This window comes from Cetorhinus maximus, chromosome 3 (assembly GCF_964194155.1).
Source record: "Cetorhinus maximus chromosome 3, sCetMax3.hap1.1, whole genome shotgun sequence".
NCBI classification, from domain to species: Eukaryota; Metazoa; Chordata; class Chondrichthyes; order Lamniformes; family Cetorhinidae; genus Cetorhinus; species Cetorhinus maximus.
The window spans coordinates 94,626,625-94,646,290 of NC_135881.1; the positions used below are offsets into that span (position 1 = coordinate 94,626,625).

The 19,666-nt window shown below is 43.2% G+C and overlaps 1 protein-coding gene across 4 annotated transcripts in view; it reads left to right on the top strand.

Moving 5' to 3' along the window:
* LOC144678793 (uncharacterized) overlaps window positions 1-19,666 on the top strand; it is a 56,279-nt gene that overhangs the window by 8,090 nt on the left and 28,523 nt on the right. For 2 of the 4 annotated variants that reach the window (XM_078538728.1, XM_078538726.1), the window contains exons 3-7: window positions 5,232-8,429; window positions 8,960-9,185; window positions 9,946-10,076; window positions 10,618-10,777; window positions 13,301-13,440. In XM_078538728.1, the coding sequence (XP_078394854.1) occupies window positions 5,232-8,429; window positions 8,960-9,185; window positions 9,946-10,076; window positions 10,618-10,777; window positions 13,301-13,440 (3,855 nt within the window). The remainder of the gene's footprint in view (window positions 1-5,231; window positions 8,430-8,959; window positions 9,186-9,945; window positions 10,077-10,617; window positions 10,778-13,300; window positions 13,441-19,666) is intronic. The other 2 variants (XM_078538729.1, XM_078538730.1) reach the window with 2 other exon arrangements.

Below are 19,666 nucleotides of genomic sequence, written 5' to 3' on the forward strand. Positions count from 1 at the left end.
CTATCCTGCTGCCAGGGTTTACAGGCGGTGATGCAGCTACCTCAATATGCCTGAGGTGCAATGCTGAAGGAGGCTCCGCCTCTCTAGGGGGACTGTGACCTCTATTCGTCAGATGATTGGGCCTGGTTTCAGCTCCAATTGTGTGGGCAGACACCCCATGCCAGTGGCTCTGAAGGTCACAGTGGCCCTCAACTTCTATGCCTCCAGCTCTTTCCACAGGTCAGTGGGGGATCTTTGTGGAGTCTCCCAATTAGCTATCCAAAGTTGCGTCAAGCTGGTGACAGAAGCTCCATTCAGGCAGGTTCTGACCTTCATTCTTTACCATATGGACGAGGCCAGCCAGGCTGAGCGAGCCAGAGGGTTTGCAGCACTGGCTGGGTTCCCCCACGTCCAAGGTGCAATCGACTGCACACATGTGGCCATCAAGGCGCCAGTGGGTCAGCCGGGTGCCTTCGTCAACAGGAAGGGATTCCACTCCATGAACATGCAGATAGTGTGTGATCACAGGATGCAGATTCTGCAAGTCTGAGCAAGGTACCCAGGCAGCTCCCATGACGCTTACATCCTGAGACACTCCCAGGTGCCGAGGCTCTTCAGTGCTCCAGCCCAACTGGATGGATGACTGCTGGATGACCAGGGCTATCCCTTGAAATGGTGGCTCATGACACCTCTCCGGCATTCAAGAACAGGGGTAGTGCAGGACTCATGCCTCTGCAAGGATGCTGATAGAGGGGACCAAAGGTCTTCTCAAGATTTGTTTCCAATGCCTGGACCATTCAGGGGGTGCACTATAATACCCCCCAGAGCGGGTGTCACTGATACTGGTTGCATTCTGCACTCTCCACAATCTGGCACTGGCAAGAGGGCCCCACTGGAGGAAGAGGATCTTGATACAGTTGCACAGGCCACAGATGATGAATCCAGTAGTGAGTGACAAGAGGAGCATTAAACTTATAGTTGTGGGTGCTATGTCTAGGTGCTCCCCCCTCGCTGGCACTGGCATTGGAGACACCTGCTGACCCTGCTGTCCTGTTGGCCTTGATGACCTCGGCTGTTGCCCTCTGGCCAGTGGAGCCTGTGCTGACCCCGCCTGGGAGGGAGCAGCCAGTGCCATGGCTGGCATCTCCCCAGTCACCACAGCCTCATCAGATGCCATGGTAACTGGCAGCTCCCACCATCCAGAGTACCCTGACAGGAGCCCGCAGAGACGACAGGCAGCTCGTGCACCAACGTGAGGCCACTTATGGTCGCACTGGTGCCTGGTTCAGAGAGTGGGTGTGACACAGGTTGTTCTTAAGCCTGGTGGGCCTCTGGCATCAGGGGTGTGTCTTCAGGGTCCTGCAATTGGGTGCGTGGAGGCAAACCTAAGGGAGAACAAGGACATGTCATTAGTTTAAATCATCACACTGTCACTGTGCATGCCAGGCACCCTGGTGAGACCATGGAGATCTGCATCATGTTGACATCGTCTTTCAATGATCAATGTGGAAAGTAGTTTCGAGGTTCCCATCAATGATGAGACTACACAAGAATGTTTGCAACATCTGAAACTCTCACCTCTGTGCACTGCACTTTTACCATCGTCTGACACCCCAGCATCTCCGCAGCCAGTTGACTGAGGTGCATGGTGCCTCTCCAGCTCCAAGGCATCCTGCCCGCATCTGGAAAGGATTAGGAGGTTAACGGGGCCTCCGCTAGTCCACGACCTTTCAATGTTGTTATGGGCCATCCTCTCCTGAAAGGACAGAGGAGCATAGATTAGTCACATCTCTACCTGCAGCAGCATTGCAGCCTGGCCAACCCTACCTGAGGATCACCTTGCAGGGCACACCTGAGTTGTGGCCCTCGAGCCACAAGGCACTTAGCCCAAACAGCCAGGGCTCACCCCTTGGCCAGCGCCGGCATCATTGACAGTTGGCACTCAGACTCTAATAGCCCTGAGCTCCACGGTGGGACGGCCAGACCTTAACACTTCACCACACTGATCCATGCCAACACGGTACTCATCCTTCCTGAGCGCAGCAGGTTATTAAATCTCTGCAGCACTGGACCCAGGTGCGCTGCACAACATCATGGCTGCTGACCAGCACTGCCATCTCCTCCCAAACTCCTTTCATTAGGTGCAGTGGCCTCCTCCTTCCATCCCTGTGGACAAGGGTGTCCCTCCTGGCAGCCACCTCCCCTAGGAGGACCGCGAGACACTCATCAGAAAACTGAGGGGCCGAGTGTCCACCCGACCTGCCCCACAGCCTGGCGTCTGCAGCTGCATTACTCTCTATAATTTATACTGGCCTGCTCACAGAGCTGGAGTTCTCCTTGTTGCTGCAGCCTGCCAGGGCCTGACTATGTTGGTTTTAAAACGGCCGCCGGGTCACCTTTGGACCCGGCAGCCAACAGGCCCCCGTCCCCGCCTGCTGCTTGCCAACCAGTGAAGAGCCGCGTTTCACGCTGGGTGGGCCTTAATTGGCCTGCCAGTGTGAAATTGCGGTCGAGGGCCGATCGGGGGCTGCAGACCGTTTCTCGCCCACTCCCAGGCCCGCACGCCGCGCCCACCCAATGGCCTCAAAATTCTGCCCTCTGTTTATACAGTCCATTTAAAAGGAGCAGTGGCTCTATTACTGACCTCTGGGGTCATCACAGTATAACTTCATTCAGTCTGAAAAACAATCGTTCACCAGTACTCTTGGCTTTCTGTCTCTGAACCCGTTTCGTATCCAAATTGCCACTTCCCCTTTAGTGCCCCCATAGACTTTAATTTTGTGAACAAAACCTATTATTTGGTACTTCATCAAGTGCCTTTTGAAAGCCCATTTACACAACATCTACTGCTCTAGCTTTATGACTCCTCTGTTACTTCAGCAAAGAACAACAATGATGGGATTAAAACAATTCAGTGACTTGTGCTGCCTGTGAATGTGGTTTCCCTGTAGGAATTAGGATCATTTCACAACCCTGGGGAAACCTAAGGCTGAGATCTTCCGGTTCTCGCCACGGCAGATGCGATGAGGCAGCCAAAAGTCCATTGACTTTGGTGGCACCACTAAATCCCGCCAGTGGGCGGGACCAGAAGATGCCGCCATTAGTGATACACTCAATCTTGTGAACAGCTAAACTATTGAGTGACACCATTGATTATTTTGTGTTGAAATCCTTGTACTGCCCTCTTGGAAGAGTGGAAAACTGTGCAATTTCAAACTATTGCAATGACTTATATTTGGAAACTAGAGATCTAGTCGATGTTATATGGTACATGAGGGAGGGGAAGTAATGGCATAGTGGTGTTGTCACTGGGCTAGTAACCCAGAGATCCAGGATAATGCTTTGAGGACCTGGGTTCAAATCCTACCATAGAAGATGAAAGAATTTAAATTCAATTAAAAAATCTGGAATTAAAAGTCTAATGATAATTATGAAATGATTGTTGTAAAAACCCATCTGGTTCACTAATGTCCTTTAGGGAAGGAAATCTGCTGTCCTTACCTGGTCTGGCCTACATGTGACTCCAGACCTACAGTAATGTGGTTGAGTCTTAAATGCCCTGTGAACTTGGGTAATAAATGTTGGCCTGGCTAGTGATACCCATATCCAATTAATAAAAACAAATGTTGATCTCTAAGTCTTTTTGCTTAAATGTTTTCTTTTCAATATTGGAGCTGTTACTATGTAATTCAAAAATTCCAAACATAACATGCCATCGTAAAAATAAAACCCTTTGATGTCTGCAGAACAGCAAGCAGTAAAATCAAAATTATAATTGCATTGTGCTTCTTTAGCCTATAATGGAATAGTAATTTCTCAGATTCTACTTTGTAATTAGAATTGGACAAAAGCTACTGTAAATAGATACTATTTGTTAGTGAAAGATTTGTGTATTTTTAGGGTTGTGGAAGTCTCGTACTAGCAATTAAATTAAAGAAAATAAAAAAGACCATTAATTTATCCTTTAATTCTAAACAAATCTTTCCTTGAAAATGCCTCACTTAAGAATTACACTGCCACCCGTGACAATCTAATTTCAGCATTTTGTTTTTTCAATTTTTCAAATTATTAACTTACTAGTAATTTATTTGACAATGCAATTAGTACTTTCCTACCAATATATGCATTACTCATATGGATCCAAATATTTTTATGTGTAAGTGTGTGTCAGACTTTAGTCAGAATTTACAGAGCTTTTTGGGGATGGAGGTGAGCAGGCTGGGAAAATGGCCTTGGAAGGTGTTGGCGTTGTGGGGGCAGCTGCCCAACAGCTTATCACCACCATACCATATTGCCAGCGGTGAAAAAGTTGGCACAGCGACCCCCCTGCTGGAAGCCTAATTGAGCCACTTAAGTGGCCAATTAAGGGCCACTTCCCACTTCTCTGGGCATTTTGCCCATGTCAGTGGGCTGCCTCTGTGTTGGGCCACCATCCAGTGAAACCAGGTGGCCTCCCTGCAGACTCCTGGGGTGGGTTGGGGTGATGCCTCCTTTATGGGCACCTCATTGCCCATGGAAAGGACCCCAGTGGCAATGCCCACCTCCATATCTAACTCTCTGCCACCAGCACAGTGGGGTTGCCTCCTGCTTTCAGCCTGCCTTTTAGGAAAATCCAGCCCTTTGTGTGAACTTGCTTATTTTGCAATTTATGTATTCTCGGGTTGATGTGATAAAAGCAGAAGTATGACAAGAATTCCCAGGTCTCATCTGAACACAACACACTCTGACACCCTATGGAGTATTAACATATTCATTCTATTTTTGAAAAGCAAAGGCAGGTCCATAGGGAATTAAATACTAAAAAATGTTACCATTGTGTAATATAAATTGAACACTTTATGCTTAACACTGCCATCTCATACTGGAACAAAATCTTCATAAGCTGCTTTACAACTGTGCAACTCATGAGTATTTAAGCTGTTGCCTACTCGTGGGATAAATACAATAACATGGCATCCTATATGTGTTTTACATGAGTATGAAACTGTAAGAAGAACAAGGTTTCTAACTGTGTGTCCATTATTTAAAGATGTCTAATATGTACACGTCATTTTATTTTTTTCTTGGTTTCCTCATAGTTAATGTTGAAAACCAGTAATGTATATAACAAGACATCCAGGACCTTGACAAGAATTAACTGCAGAACAGTATCATGAAAATCTGGTGACAGTAAATGTCCCCTAGAGATGAGTCAAACTAGAACATTTTACTTGGCTTTAATATTTTTAAACCAGATGCTTTCTTTTCTGTAGGGCGTCTAAGTGGTGTTTTTCATTATGATCAACGGATTCGCTATTCACTTACTTTCCCTGCTGCTAAACTAGCATGTGAGCAAGACTTTGGCGCTGCGGTGGCAACTAGGGACCAGCTTCACACCGCCTACCTTGCTGGGCTAGAGGGATGCAGAGCAGGTTGGATTTCATCAGGAGAAGTAGCTTATCCCAGGATACACCGAAACTGGAATTGTGGCCAAAACAGAGTCGGCATTATATCATATGGAGTCAAGAAGAACCTTCTGGAAAAGTGGGATGTGTATTGTTACAAACTTGATGATGACTGTTCTGCTTATAATAAATCACAACAATTGGAAGACAAATCTTCTAACAGCAAATCAGTGAATCTCTTATTGGGAGCAATAATACCTTCGACTTGGAAGAATGTTTCCAAGACACAAGAAATTGCTGAAGCAGACCTGACCCAGATCCAAAACAAAACAACTCAGTTCCCAAATGCAGTAATACCCAGTTTTCATAGCAAACATACTAAGGATCTATATGACTCAGAAACTTTAACTTCAGCTAATGTCACTTTTGGAGAAACTGCCTCCTCCACCAACAGTTCAGAAAAAGACAATGTTAAGGAATTAGTGAAACCATTTATGACTGAGAACAATGATAAAAATTCAAATAGTAAGTATCCATTACAAACAGAAGGAAGAGATAAAATTATTACAGCTTCTCAATTAAGTGCAAATTGGTCCAAATTTGAAATAGTGAACAACTTGACCAATGAGACCAAAGAAGGATACTATTCAAAGGAGACAAACAATTCAACTGCGACTTCCTCTGAAATAACTGCAGAGATGTTTCAAATTTGGAATGTGACTATCGTTGAACCTAAAACCTATAAAAAAGACAATGATTTAGAACATAAAAATTTCAAATCCCCTCAAGCTTCACTTAAATACAAAAGCAGCCCTGATAGAGGAGGTATTCCCTACATGAATACATCATATCAGCATGAAATGACAACTGTCACACATCAACTCCCTAAACAAACTGTCCTTAGTAAAGTTAATATGACAGAAGCAGATCAAGGAAGTCCAGATCTTTCAAACAAATTTCAAAGCAATACTTATTCAGACTTAACAAATTCATTTTTACTCACTGACCAGAATAAGAAATTTGTATTTGAAGGCAAATATGGTAGTTTGAATGAACAGACATCCACAGAATTTACCAAACAAATATTAAAACAGCCTTCATCAGTTTATGAAGATCAGCAAGAGTTTATGGTGGGTAATATCTCATTAGTGACTCTTGAATCTGCTAAATATATAGCCAACCCTGTGATTACAAGTCAAACTGTACAACCAAACATGCATTTGGTGACAGGAAAACAAAAGTTTTCATCTCAAATAACATCAGTTACAAGAGGCTCAACAGAAGCTGATGATAAGTTAAAAAGACTGGTAACAAATACATCTGAAACTGAGACATCTTCATCTGTCATAAGCACTGTAACACCAGGGGTACATTTAGAGTATGCTATCAATGACACAAAGGATCCACATCGTCACTCTGTCTTAAAACCCAATGGGAACTCTTTGAACACATTAGCACGGTTCTCTTCATCAGATTCAAGAGATATGGAGTGGGTAAATCAGCATATTGATGCAATTAACAATACACATTCACTGTTGAACCTGAGGAAGTCTGTTACAGAAATGAGGAAAAATGACAAATCAGGTTTACCTTTTCAAATAGAGGGATATTATACTGAAGGGAAAGTAGATCAACTAGATACAGTTAATATAAAAGAGAAAAAACTTTTGGGAAAGGTTGCTAAGGATATTACAACCCACCAACTGACACCCACTACGCATCTGCCAACTTCACTAAGTATAGTGTCAAGATTAGACAATACTGCATTGACAGAGATGACCACAATAGAGAATAATTTTCATCCTAAAACACTTAAAGTAGATGACATTTCACATCCTACAGAAAAGAAACAGGACCTACCGCTGGATTCAACCAGAAGAGATGAAACAACCCTTTCAGGAACAAAGAGTAATTATGAGGCAGTGCTGAACCATCTGCAGATACCTGATACAGGTCTTCCACAAAGTGTAGATAAAACAATACAGCTAGCTACACCTAGTCTAGATATAGCAGCTTTTCCAGGGACATCCGCTACCGGCATAAATGTAGAACCTATAACATTTAAAGCACAAAGCTTTTCACAAGCAGCAGAGCCCAACATAGACCAACTGGGGAAAATAAATATAAAATCAAACATTATTTTAAATAATGTTGAAAAAAAGTCATTTGTATCCCGAGTCAATGATGGGATTAAGCTATATACTCCTGTTACATACAGTCCAGAATCACAAGCAACAGTCAGTACAGAAAGAAATGAGCATGTAGATGCAACCAGTGAAATAAATACAGTTCAACCAATTGCATACAGTATAGATCACACATTTGAACCAGTGCAATCCACAGACAGTGAAAGAATGGAATCTATCATATCCACTGGAGAAAGAACATTTCAACCAACCATTTCCACTGGAGATGCAAGAAAAATGCAAAAGAATCTGTCCCCTCAAAAAGAAAACAACAATAGTCTTCTTCAGACACTGATATACTCCCTTAGTGATGTACAACAGACCATCACCTCTAAAGCAGAATATGAAGCTCCTGTAAATGTAACAACCACTAAGAATTATTTTAGCATGACCAGAAAAGATGGCAAAGTTCAGCCTTCAGTAGACAAAGGTACAAGTACACTCCAGGAAGTTACAACTATTGCTAACATCTTTGAGCCATCTTTCAGACTTAGTGAGAAGAGTGTAGTGCAACCAAACTCTGCTGGAGGTGTCAGGGAAGCCATTTCACACACATCCACTGGAACATATAGAGATCCGGTGGTAAAAGGCACAGAAGGGGCTCCATTATCAAAAGAAGAAACTAGTCAATATTATGTGACACATTTGACTGATGTGGAGATCTTTTCCTCATTGGATGTAAAAGATGTTGCCAACATCACAGACATTGTCCCTGAGTTTTCGTCCTCAGCTGCATCATCTATAAGTCCTGTAGCTGTGCAAACACCTGCAGCATATGGGCTGCATCTCCTGTCTACATTAACCTCTCCTGTTGTCACCACAGAAACACTACCAAAACAAGATAATGTACATCCATCTACTTCCTCATTTGTAACTTTAGGTAAGTGAAGGTTTATTTAAAAAAATAAATGAAATAAATATATTATTTTTTAAAATTGTCAAGTGCCTGATGAGGCAATCAGATTCCACAGCACATATAAACTTCTTTTGATTTACGATTGATCCTGCAGGGTTACAAATTATTCAGTGAGTGTGGAATTCTAATAGGCAACTTGCCACCTATAATATCCAAATTGCCATCAGTTATGTTGCTTATTCTTCACCTTTTCCATAGAATCTTTTTACAAATTTTATCAAAATATTATGGATTCACTAATTCATAAAGATTATGCTCCTGAGGTTAAATATGTAAGTTCTGTCTCACAAAAGTTTTAATAAGGAAGTGTAGGACAAATTTGAAATCCTGTTATTTGGCATGGCATTAAATATGTCATTGTTAAGTGATAATTACTTTCAGTATATCATTTTGAGTGTTATGGATTACTGTTCAATAGTTCATAATGTGCAATTTGATGGGTTGAATCCAGAAAGCAAGCTGCAAATCTCCTAATGCACTATGCTTCATGTTAGATTCATGTGGTGGTGTAATGAGACAAACCAAAGGAAGATTTCAGACACCACACTATCCAGAATCCTACCCGAGTAACATGGATTGCACCTGGGTGATTGAAGCTTCTGCCGGATATCTCATCCGTTTGGATTTTATTTCCTTGTTTATCGAAGAACACAGAACATGCAAGTATGATTATGTGGTTGTTTATGATGGCAAGGGACCCGGCAAAGTCGAAATGGACAGGTAACCACTGATAATTATTAATTATAAACAAGGAGGGCTATGAGAGACCTAAGGGGTGTTCTAAAAACAAATTAAGATATGTAAGAAATTAGTAATTTCTGTAAAAGAAATGCTGGTTATAAGATTGTGTACTGCCTAATTGCAATGTGTGTAGGGTGTAATTGATTTTCATGAATTATTTATGAATTTGTTAATAACTTCTGCTGTATTGGACAATTTTATAAGCTTAATAGTTCTCGAGCAAAATCATTCACAGCTGTAGCTACAGCAACCTTTTTTGCAGCAGTCTAATGGTTATGGTGCTTGTGATTAGCAACTCAGAGGCTGTGAACTCTAAATGACAGTGTAGCAAGATATGGAATTGAAATCAATAATCTAGCAATTTGTGAATTGGCACCAGAAAATGATCATAACATCTGTTTAATTGTTGTAAAAACACAACTTGGTTCTAACATTATTCAAGAAGGGACCTAATGGCTTGGCCTACATACAACACTAGTCCTGTGCAACATGCTTGCTGTTTAGGACCTCAGAGCAATCAAGGGTGGGTAATAAATGTGATATTATCAGTGATGCCCACCTCACAAGATCATTTTTTTAAAAAAGCTGGAACCAGGAATTTTTACATTGTATGATGAAGGTTAAAAATGAAACTTTGCAAAATGTGTTACAACTTTTATTAAGTACCACTGTTTACTTGTGCTAAAGTATTAGCTGCAAATAAAAACTCTTCCTTTCCCGTTCAACCTCACTGAATCAGATTCTGTGGATCTGAAGTGCCACCACAGCTCCAGGGGTCTTCCAATACAATGAGCATCACGATGAGATCGGACTCCTCGATGGAACTAGAGGGATTTACAGCTCAGTTTAGCACTTTTCAAATTCCAGCAGGTAAATGTTAATTTAGTGGACTTCAATTTTTTTTATTTGTTTGCTGAAGTAAAAATGATAGAATTTGAGGTTAATCTTTTTATTCAAGACCTAGAAGCTGCCAACTAATTTAGCAATTGCCTGGTGGGGAGATGGTGGTGTAGTTGTAATCTCACTGGACCAGCAGCCCAGGCTAAGAGCATGGATTCAAATCTCACCATGGTAGCTAGTGGAATTAAAATTCAATCAATAAATCCGGAAAATAAAGCTAGTCTCAGTAATGGGATCATGAAGCTATCATTGATTGTCATAAAAGCCCATCTGGATCACTACTGCCCTTTAGGGAAGGAAATCTGTCATCTTTACCTGGTCTGGCCTATAATATGTGACTTCAGACCCCCACAGCAATGTGGTTGACTCTGAAATGGCCTAACAAATCACTCAGTTCATGGACAATTAGGGATAGGCAACAGTGATTCCCATGTTCCATTACCAAAAAATGAAAAAACTGAAGCTGCTGACCTGTTCATTTTCTTGATCTCTCTGTCTCTGATTCCTCTAGGTTATATCCACCTGGTTGTAGGAAAAAATAAATATAATGGTAGAATAGAAATTGTGTCTGATGGGCACTGGGAAGGAATATGTGCTAAACAGTGGACCAATAGAGATGCCATGGTGGTGTGCCGCCAACTTGGCTTCAGTGGACCAGCATTAGCCACAAGGTAAATAAGACATGGGAGCTGAATGTTGAATGTTGTACATGAAAGATCTGTTTCATTGTTTGCATTTACAGAAATAATACACAGACCTTGTCATGGAATTTTGGGAGATGCTAGCTCAGAATTAGTTGCTTCATATTCATATGTTCACCTCCAAAAACACAGGCCAGAATTTTACATTAAACATGCGGGCGCGCGCCCGACCTGGAATCACGTGAAATCACGCTAGAAGACGCTGGGTGCGCGTTCTGATGTCATCGTGCTCGCACCGCAACATTACGTTTGGCAGGTGCGGGTGAAAGTCGGAAGTGTGCCCACCAACAATTAAGTGGGCAATTAAGCCCATTAAGGAGCCAATTGGCAGCGATTTTACCTGGCCCGTCCACTTTGGACAGGCCAATCGGCCAGGCAAACTTCACGTTTTCATTACAAACTCCATGCAGGGTGGGATGAAATATCCGAGGTTAAATAAAATAAAGGAAGACGTTTGAGGGATGATCTGCTATGTAGTCTGCTGTCAGGCGCTTGAATTTGTAGTATTGACACAGCTTGTAGCATTTCATTGAGACCATTTCATTTTAAATTACTGCAGCTCCCTGAGGCAGCTCCACAGCAGCTGTCAGCCTTCAGGGAGCGCCTGCTCACACCCTCACTTCTCTCTTCCCGCAACCCCAGGCAGCGCTGAGCCCTTCTCAGCATGCATTTCACGCTGTCTGCGAGTTAATTGGCCAGCCGGTGTGAAATCGCCCTTGGGGGCGGAATGCGGCCAGAAGCATATATTGCGTCCTCTCCTGGGCCCACCAATCGCACATGCCCGACAAGCGTAATATTCAGGCCATAGGAACCAATAGACCCACCTCTCCCACTCTCAGAGCTGTTATCTCAAAAATATGTGGGACACATTAAAATAGGTTTTGCAGGCTCTTTGGGCGGAATCATCCATGCCCGCTGGCATACTTGGTGGTGGGGCTGGACAATATGACGAAAAGGCCAAAAATCGTTTTCACAGTGTTGTGAAACCAGTTAGCGATTGTCTGCTCAGCCCGTTGATGGCAGGGCGTGTTTCCAGCCATCGAATGTTGGAAGCCTCATTGTAATTTACCTGCATCTCGTTATAAAGCTAGCCTGATGGATTCACCTCCCCACACTGGATCCCCTGCCCATGCCAATGTGTTTCACAACTACACACGGTGAACACTTTGCTTGGGACTTTGAGGTTTGTTTGCCTACCTTGCTTCAGTCAGCACTCACAGTCATCAGCACCAGGCTTCACAGACAGCACCACAGCACTTTTAGGGGGGCTCATGGGCAGGTCTCTACCTACCAGATCAGCCATAACGCAGGGGTGGCTTTTCAATGTCTGCAGGGCTAGGGCTTGCTTGGGGAAAGGGGAGAAGTGGCCTCAGGCAAGGGAAAAGGCTGCAGGGCAAGGGCTGTACAGAGGAAGAGGGTATTTCAGGGTTTGTGTGGGGGCACAAGTTATTCAGTGTAAGTGGCCTCAGGATGGTGAGGGCTGAGGAGGCAGTCTCCAGAGGAGATGAGGCAAGATGGAGATGTGAGGGTATATGTGAGAGAATGGGTGGTGATGTCCCTTGAGCTGGCAGCAAATGAGATACCAGTGAATGTCTGATGGGCTTGAGTGTGTGAGTTTAGAGTGATGAGATGGTTGCCTTAGCCTCGTGGCATGGATGAGATCATTCATCCTCTTTCTACATTGGATGGCTAACCTCTTCTGTGCAGCGCTGGCACTGACCACCACTGCCATCGCATTCCAAGCCGGATTGGTGATGTTGCTGCCCCTCCTGCGGCCAGAGCGGGGGTAGAGGACATCACGGCGGACCTTCACAGCGCCCAAAAGGCGCTTGAGGAAAGCGTCACTAAACCTGAGGGCTGCAGTCTTCTTGCTTTTCGGGGCCATGTCTTATTTGCAGCAGTCCGGGGCTGGAAGCACTGAGAGGTGCACGTGGCTGTACTTTAAATGTGGCGCCCGGCCTGATGAAGCAGCGAGGTGACAGCATGGTGGGTAAATTGGAGCCCGCCTGCCATGGAAATGGTGTGTTTCCCAGGAATCCATAATTTAAGTGGCAGGTTTGGGACGATACGGCGTGAATAGCCGCCATTGCAGCCGACGGGTAAAACATCGTTTTACCCACCCACTATCGCACTTAGTGCAAATCTGGGACGATTCCGCCTTTTGCATCCTCCTCACAGCTTACTTTCCCACCTAACTTTGTATTATCAGCAAACTTGGATATATTACACTGGGTCCCATCCTCTAAGTCATTGAAAAAGATTGCAAATAGCTGAAGCCTAAGAACTCTTGCTTGCTGTACCTGATTAGTTACTGCCTGACAACCTGAAAATCGACCCATTTATTCCTACTCCTTATTTGCTGTCTATTAACCAATCCTCAGGCCATGCTAATATATATTACCTACGATCACATGAGCTCTAATTTTGTGTAGTAAAGCGGTTTGTGGTGGGCAGTTTATGATACTGGGAATAAATTGTGCCTTTTTTTCTCAGAGTTGATGTGAGTCAGCAAGATATTCAACAAGCAATTCCTTACATTAAATGCAAGGGAGATGAGATGACACTGCAGGACTGTGATGTCAGAAGGACTGGTAAATGTGCAAACAGTGAACGTGCAGCAGTTATCTGCCAGGGTAAGCCATTCTGTCCAGCTGCACTCATACCATACTGGCAACTTCTGAGGTTTGATACTCCGACCTTATTATTGGGATAGAGGATGGGCCTATAAAAACATGTTTAGAAACAACTGTTATCTATTGTTCTATGATGAACAAATAGAACATAGATAATGCTTGAATTAATCATTACATGACACAGAAACTGATTTTTTAAGAAGTGAAACAGACACATATCTTTTGTCTTGTTCAGTGAATATTTCAGTGCATGAATGCAGACTTCTTACTGAGGTTTCTTCCCAATTGTCTATCCATGTTTACCATAAAAATGAAAGTCTATAGGTAAGATTGAACTTGCTATGAGCTAAAACATGTACAGGGTGAACAACCTACACTTATGTTGGGTTATGCAACAAAACTAGAATGGGATAGCACTCTTGCACTCTCTGAATTGATGAAGAAAAATGCACATTGCAGACCGTATTGTTCTGGCTAAACCAATAAATACATTTATGTGGCAAATAAATGTTTGTAGAAAGAATAAATCTGCAGATTAAATGGCAATATATCAATTATGTTTATTGGTACATGAAACAATTTTTTGCACTCAGTATAACAATACAGTTCAGGTTTCTTAGTCCCTTTGTAGAGTTCTTTAACTAAAGTTATATGACATACATGAGCAATCGTACCATGGAGTTTCCATTCGTGGTTGTGATGCGCAGCTAAGTGGATGAGTCCCTTGAATTAAAACAATTGCCATCTGTTGTCATACTTTTTCCTAACCTGAGCTGTCTTTGGATAGAGAAATATCAGTCAAAATCAGCACAAGCACAAGGGTAGAAGCTGTCCAAATGAGTAGTTAATACCTTATAGCGGTATGATAAAGTTTCATATTGGGAATTCAGCTGTGCACTTTGTATGATTTTCTGTGCCTTGAAACTAAAATTGTGAGTTTACAACCTACCATTGAAAGTCGTGAAATTGAATTCAATAAATCTGGTAATTTGTGGACTAGAATCAGAAAAAATGGCCACTAAAACTGTTGATTGTGGTAAAAGCCTGACTAGCTTCATTCTTTCACAGGGAAGGACAATGACCACCCTTACCAGGTCTGGCTCTTGTCTACATCAAGCGATCTGATTCTTATTTGAAGTGATCTTCCAATCAACTCACTTGTAAAATAAAATCCCTAAGAAGCCCCACTGTTACCTTCACAAGGCAACTAAGAATGGGCAATAAATGCCATACAGGCCAGTATCACGTCTTGAGAACAAACAAAAATGAACTTTTGATGCATTCAGTTCGGCCTTGAAAATGGAAATATACCCCTCCATTAACAAGGAAATGATAATCTGTTCCTTCATACAAATTGTCTGCCCTTATCTAAATGGTTATCAAATCAACAACCCAGCCTGCTTTTCCACAGACATCTGATGGTCTGATGAGGACAGTTTTTATTTTAAACTTATAGAGTTCAAACATACATATACACCAAATCTTTCAATGAAAAGCAGGGAGGATCCTAAATCCATCACTCTGACTTTCAAGTTGTTACTTTGGAGATCAGTAGGAATTAATAACATGGGGTGATTGAGATGGTAAAATGACAATGAGGAAACTATTATTTTTACGTTCTGTAGTGAATGAACTGTTTGTGTTCAAATGCTGCATTCTGTTACCACATCACCAAATGCATTCAGAGCAGAGCTATGATGGTTTTATAACAAAAGGCATTGATTGAGCTGAATGCAAATATGGAACTGAATTTGCTAATTTTATTAGTAAAGATTGGAGTTTGGACACCTCAAACCTGTGCATGCACTCAGAAAGGTTAACACTGTTTTCTAAACAAGGATCACGTTCAGAAACTGTCAGAACTTTTCTAGCTTCCATCTAATTGCTAAGTGCACATTTATTTAGAAAACTCCCTTTATCAAAACTGTGAAAAAGCTCTTTGATTCATTTGTCTTAAAATCTTATTTCCTCTTTTCCCCTTCCTGGGAATTGCCATGCAATGCTCCATTCCCCAGCTGAGAAGATATGTACGTAGGTAACTTGTTGCCAAGATTCGACCATCATCACTGTGAAATCAAACGTTGTAGAACAGTAAGATTAATAACTCACTGCACCATTTTCTCTCCTTCTTGAGCTGTTTTGCTTTCAGTGCTTCCCACAGGAAGCAGAGAAAATTGGAGACTGAATCTAAATGTATAGAGGGTAGAGAGTGTGTGTTCATAATGCACCACACTACAGCATTCAGTATTGCGATTTCAACACACTACGCCCTTTTTTGTTTATTCATTCATGGGATGTAGGCATCGCTGGCTAGGCCAGCATTTACTGCCCATCCCTAGTTGCCCTTGAGAAGGTGGTGGTGAGCTGCCTTCTTGAATCGCTGCAGCCCATGTGGTGTAGGTACACCCACAGTGCTGTTAGGGAGGGAGTTCTAGGATTTTGACCCAGCAACAGTAAAGGAACGAAGATATATTTCCAAGTTGGTGGTAGAGGGAGTGAATGTTTGTGAATGGGGTGCCAACCAAGCGGGCTGCTTTGTGCTGGATAGTGTCAAGCTTTTTTAGTATTGTTTGAGCTGCACTCATCCAGGCAAGTGGAGAGTATTCCATCACACTCCTGACTTGTGCCTTGTAGATGGTGGACAGGCTTTGGAGAGTCAGGTGGTGAGTTACTCACTGCAGGATTCCTAGTCTCTGACCTGTTCTTGTAGCCACAGTATTTATATGGCTAGTCCAGTTCAGTTTCTGGTCAATGATAACCCCCAGGATGTTGATCTTTTGATAATTCAATGTAAAAATTTCAGAAAAGATTTATGAAGAATTGAAATTTGTGTTCCAGAATATCCTTGTGGCGTACATAGTGGTACGAAACTTGGAATGGTAAACCCTGTGGTTTGGGTTCTATGGGTGCCCTTTGAAGTCCAAAATGGCGACCAAGGTGTGCACAATACTTCTGGGGCAAGTCGCGCAGGATGTCATATTGATGAGGGCTTTAGAGCATGTGAAGTGAAAGTCCTCTGGAAGTAAGCACATTGTGGAGCTCAAAGCCCCAGCTAACACCATCTGTTAATCATGCATGGCAAATAACATGTTCAGCAGCAGGAAAGACACCCACCCTCATCAATGCTATTTAAGTAAATGACGACCCCTTTAAATAGTATTGGTGGTCCTTTTTGTTGCTGAACGTATATTTAGCCATGCATGATTAAGAGACGGTATTAGCTAGAGTTGCAATGATTGCCTTCATTCTGCAGCAGTCTGTTGTGCCATCTACATCTGAGCCAACAAGGCAAACAAATGGTTGGCTATTGGGCAACGAGGGCTATCTGCTGACAACATGACTGATGATTTCCATATGCAACCTAGGCATGTGTGCAGTATGCATACAATGAAAGTAAGCTGCCACATGAAATGTGATAAGGGTACCATTAACATGCTGAAATGACCCTTTTGCAGCCTGGACCACTCTGGAGGAGTCCTGCAGTACTCAGAGGAGTGGGTGTCAATATCATCATGATCTGCTGTGTGCTGCATAGCCTGACTATTAGGAGGGGACAGACCTTCCCACCAGCTATGTGGTGAGCAGCTCATGAACAGGAGCATAAGGAAGAGAAACATGAGGAGCAGGAAGAGAGGAGGCAAGCTAGAGAGCCCCATTCTGCCTGGGCATTTGTACATGATACCAGTAACCACAATCCCAATTCCCCATCCACCACACCTTCCCTTTCCTCCCCTCGTCACTGACCATCACAGCGTTTGCTTGGCCACAATGCAAAAATAAAAGCCACCATAAAATAAACTTTTCAAACTAAATTTCTAAATCAAATCATTCCATATTGTGTACAAAAGTCAACTAATTACCCTTCTGAATGCCCTTAATGCATGTCTTCCAAGTGCCTTTGTCATCCTAGTGTTACTGCACTGGTTGCAGCATGGCTGGTGTAAGGCTGCTGACTTTCAGGTGCGGAGATTACTGATGGCCTTGCAGGCCAACTTTGAGCAGATCCAGGACTAGGAGACATGGCTTCTGACTACACAAGCCCAGTAAGGGCAGTAGCAGTCTGGGGTGAATGGCTGAAAGGTAAGGGCAAGAGCACTGGCAAAGTGGGAGAATGAATGGTGTCAACCTGAGAAAAGGCAGCAGGTTCACACTTCATGGAGTCACTGCCACTCCCTAGGGGCAGCATTTCAGCAACCTGTGTAATATGTTAGAGGACAGGTGGCTAGATTCCTGAGATACTCTGCAAGCCCCTTTACACGCTGGTGTCCCCAGTCAAGATCACAACACTCTGAACTTGTGTGGCAGCAGGCTACCTTGTATGTCCTCAGTTTGAACTTCCTCTGCCACATACAGATGTTGAGTGGCTTCTGCTTGTGGAAGCTTAAACTTTGGCAGTTAGATGCTCATTATGGCTGGGTGGACAAGTGTGCTAACGGAGTTTGTCACCACTTTGACACTCGAAAGAATGGCTCGAAGCTCTGAGCAACCTGTGCTATTCGGGGCTAAGCTCCTCCATGCTTCCTGACATTGCACACAGACTTTCTGGCAAGTCTGTCAATGCACCAAACCTTTTGTTGTGCATACACATCAGCCTTTTTCTAAACCCTGCCCCATTGAGTGCTGATCTGTGTCCTCTGCAGCAGAATCCGTGAGTGATTTTGCCGCTGACTTGTGTCTGATGTCTTACCATGTACAGATCTCGCATCTGTGCTATCCTTTAAATTACTCATAGTTTCAGTATTTGAGCTGGCGGCTTTGAGAGTGAAATCAAGTGATGCTGAATCTTGATCATCACTCTGTTCTTGGTGTTCATCCACTGCCTGGCCTGGTTGCACTTCTTAGATATCTGAAAGGAAAAAGGATAAGGTTACAGTGCAGGGAGGGGAAAGTAAGAGGTGCATTTGTAAATCAGAAGAAATTGGGAGGCGAGGGGGAAGAGGGTTGTGAGGAAGAGGATTAGGGAAGAGGATTCCATCATCATCGATGGTTTCGACACCTCTGTTGGCAATGACCTCAGCAGTTACTGTCCCAATAACGACCAGCACCATCCCCTCCATATATGGTTGGGATATGCTGGCTTGCCTGTTCCCCTTCGATTAGCTCCTGCTGCCTCCAGTTGTGTGCCACCTTCTTCTGTAAGACAATTAGAAGTGTATAAGTGAGTGTTATGCAATTTGTTTGGCTGATGTGGCAGTCATGGTTGAATAGCTGACAGCGTGAACAAGCTGTGAGAAGTGGGTATGAGGCTTACATCAGTGTTAAGTGTGAGAGACTGCAGTGTAGCATACGAATGTTAGAAGTGAGTCCTGATTGATGGAGGCTGATGGTGGGTGAGTGATGGGGCTGTGGCGAATTGAGCAATGTCTGATGCTAGTGGTGCAGTTGGTGGAATATAGAATGTGAAGATGCATCCAATAACCATGTGAAATCAATGAACTTGTAGCCTGGGCCTCAGGTTTGACTCTTGGCATTGACCTACATAGTTATCTGCTCCCACTGCCATCCGAGCTTATGTCTGGAGGGTCTCCTGGATACTTAAGGATAAAAGGCATCTCTCCTTCTTTGCACCTTCTTGACCAAGGCCTCTAGTGCCCTGTCCGAAAACCTTGGAGCCAACTTTCTCCCATGTTGTGCCATTCTTGTGTCTTTCCCAGGTTAGAATAAGGTATAGAATGACTTCCAGCACCTGCTCCAGCGACAATGCACCTTCCCTTTAAGAGGTGCAGGCTGATTTTAAGTAGTGAGGTCCAGCTTTAACGAGCTAGCCTCTCATGAATTTGGGTCGTCTTGAGGCATGCAACCACTCGAAAGCACGATTAGCGCTGGCTGCACACTACAATCATGTTATTCAGCAGGCAGCTCCAAGTTGGCATGCTGCCTACATCCTGTTGAACAGTTACGGATTAACCATGCATTGCAGTTCTTGTGCCCGTTTTCAGGAGCTATCAAATTTAGTCCCCTTGGTGCCCAAATCTGATTTTTTAAACCTGTATTTAACCTTGAACTCAGTGTGACTTTTGTACTCAGCTTGTCAAGATTGCTGTGTGGAGGAAAGTTTTGCTCTATGTTAACATCATAAATATGGTAGGAAGATTTCCCCAAAATTATAATTGAAGGGGTGACAAGGAGTTATGTTTACCATAGTAACTTATAGGAAAAACACAAAACTATATTAATTTCAGGTAAACCTTTGAGGAAATTATGTGGCTGTACAATATAAAGATAG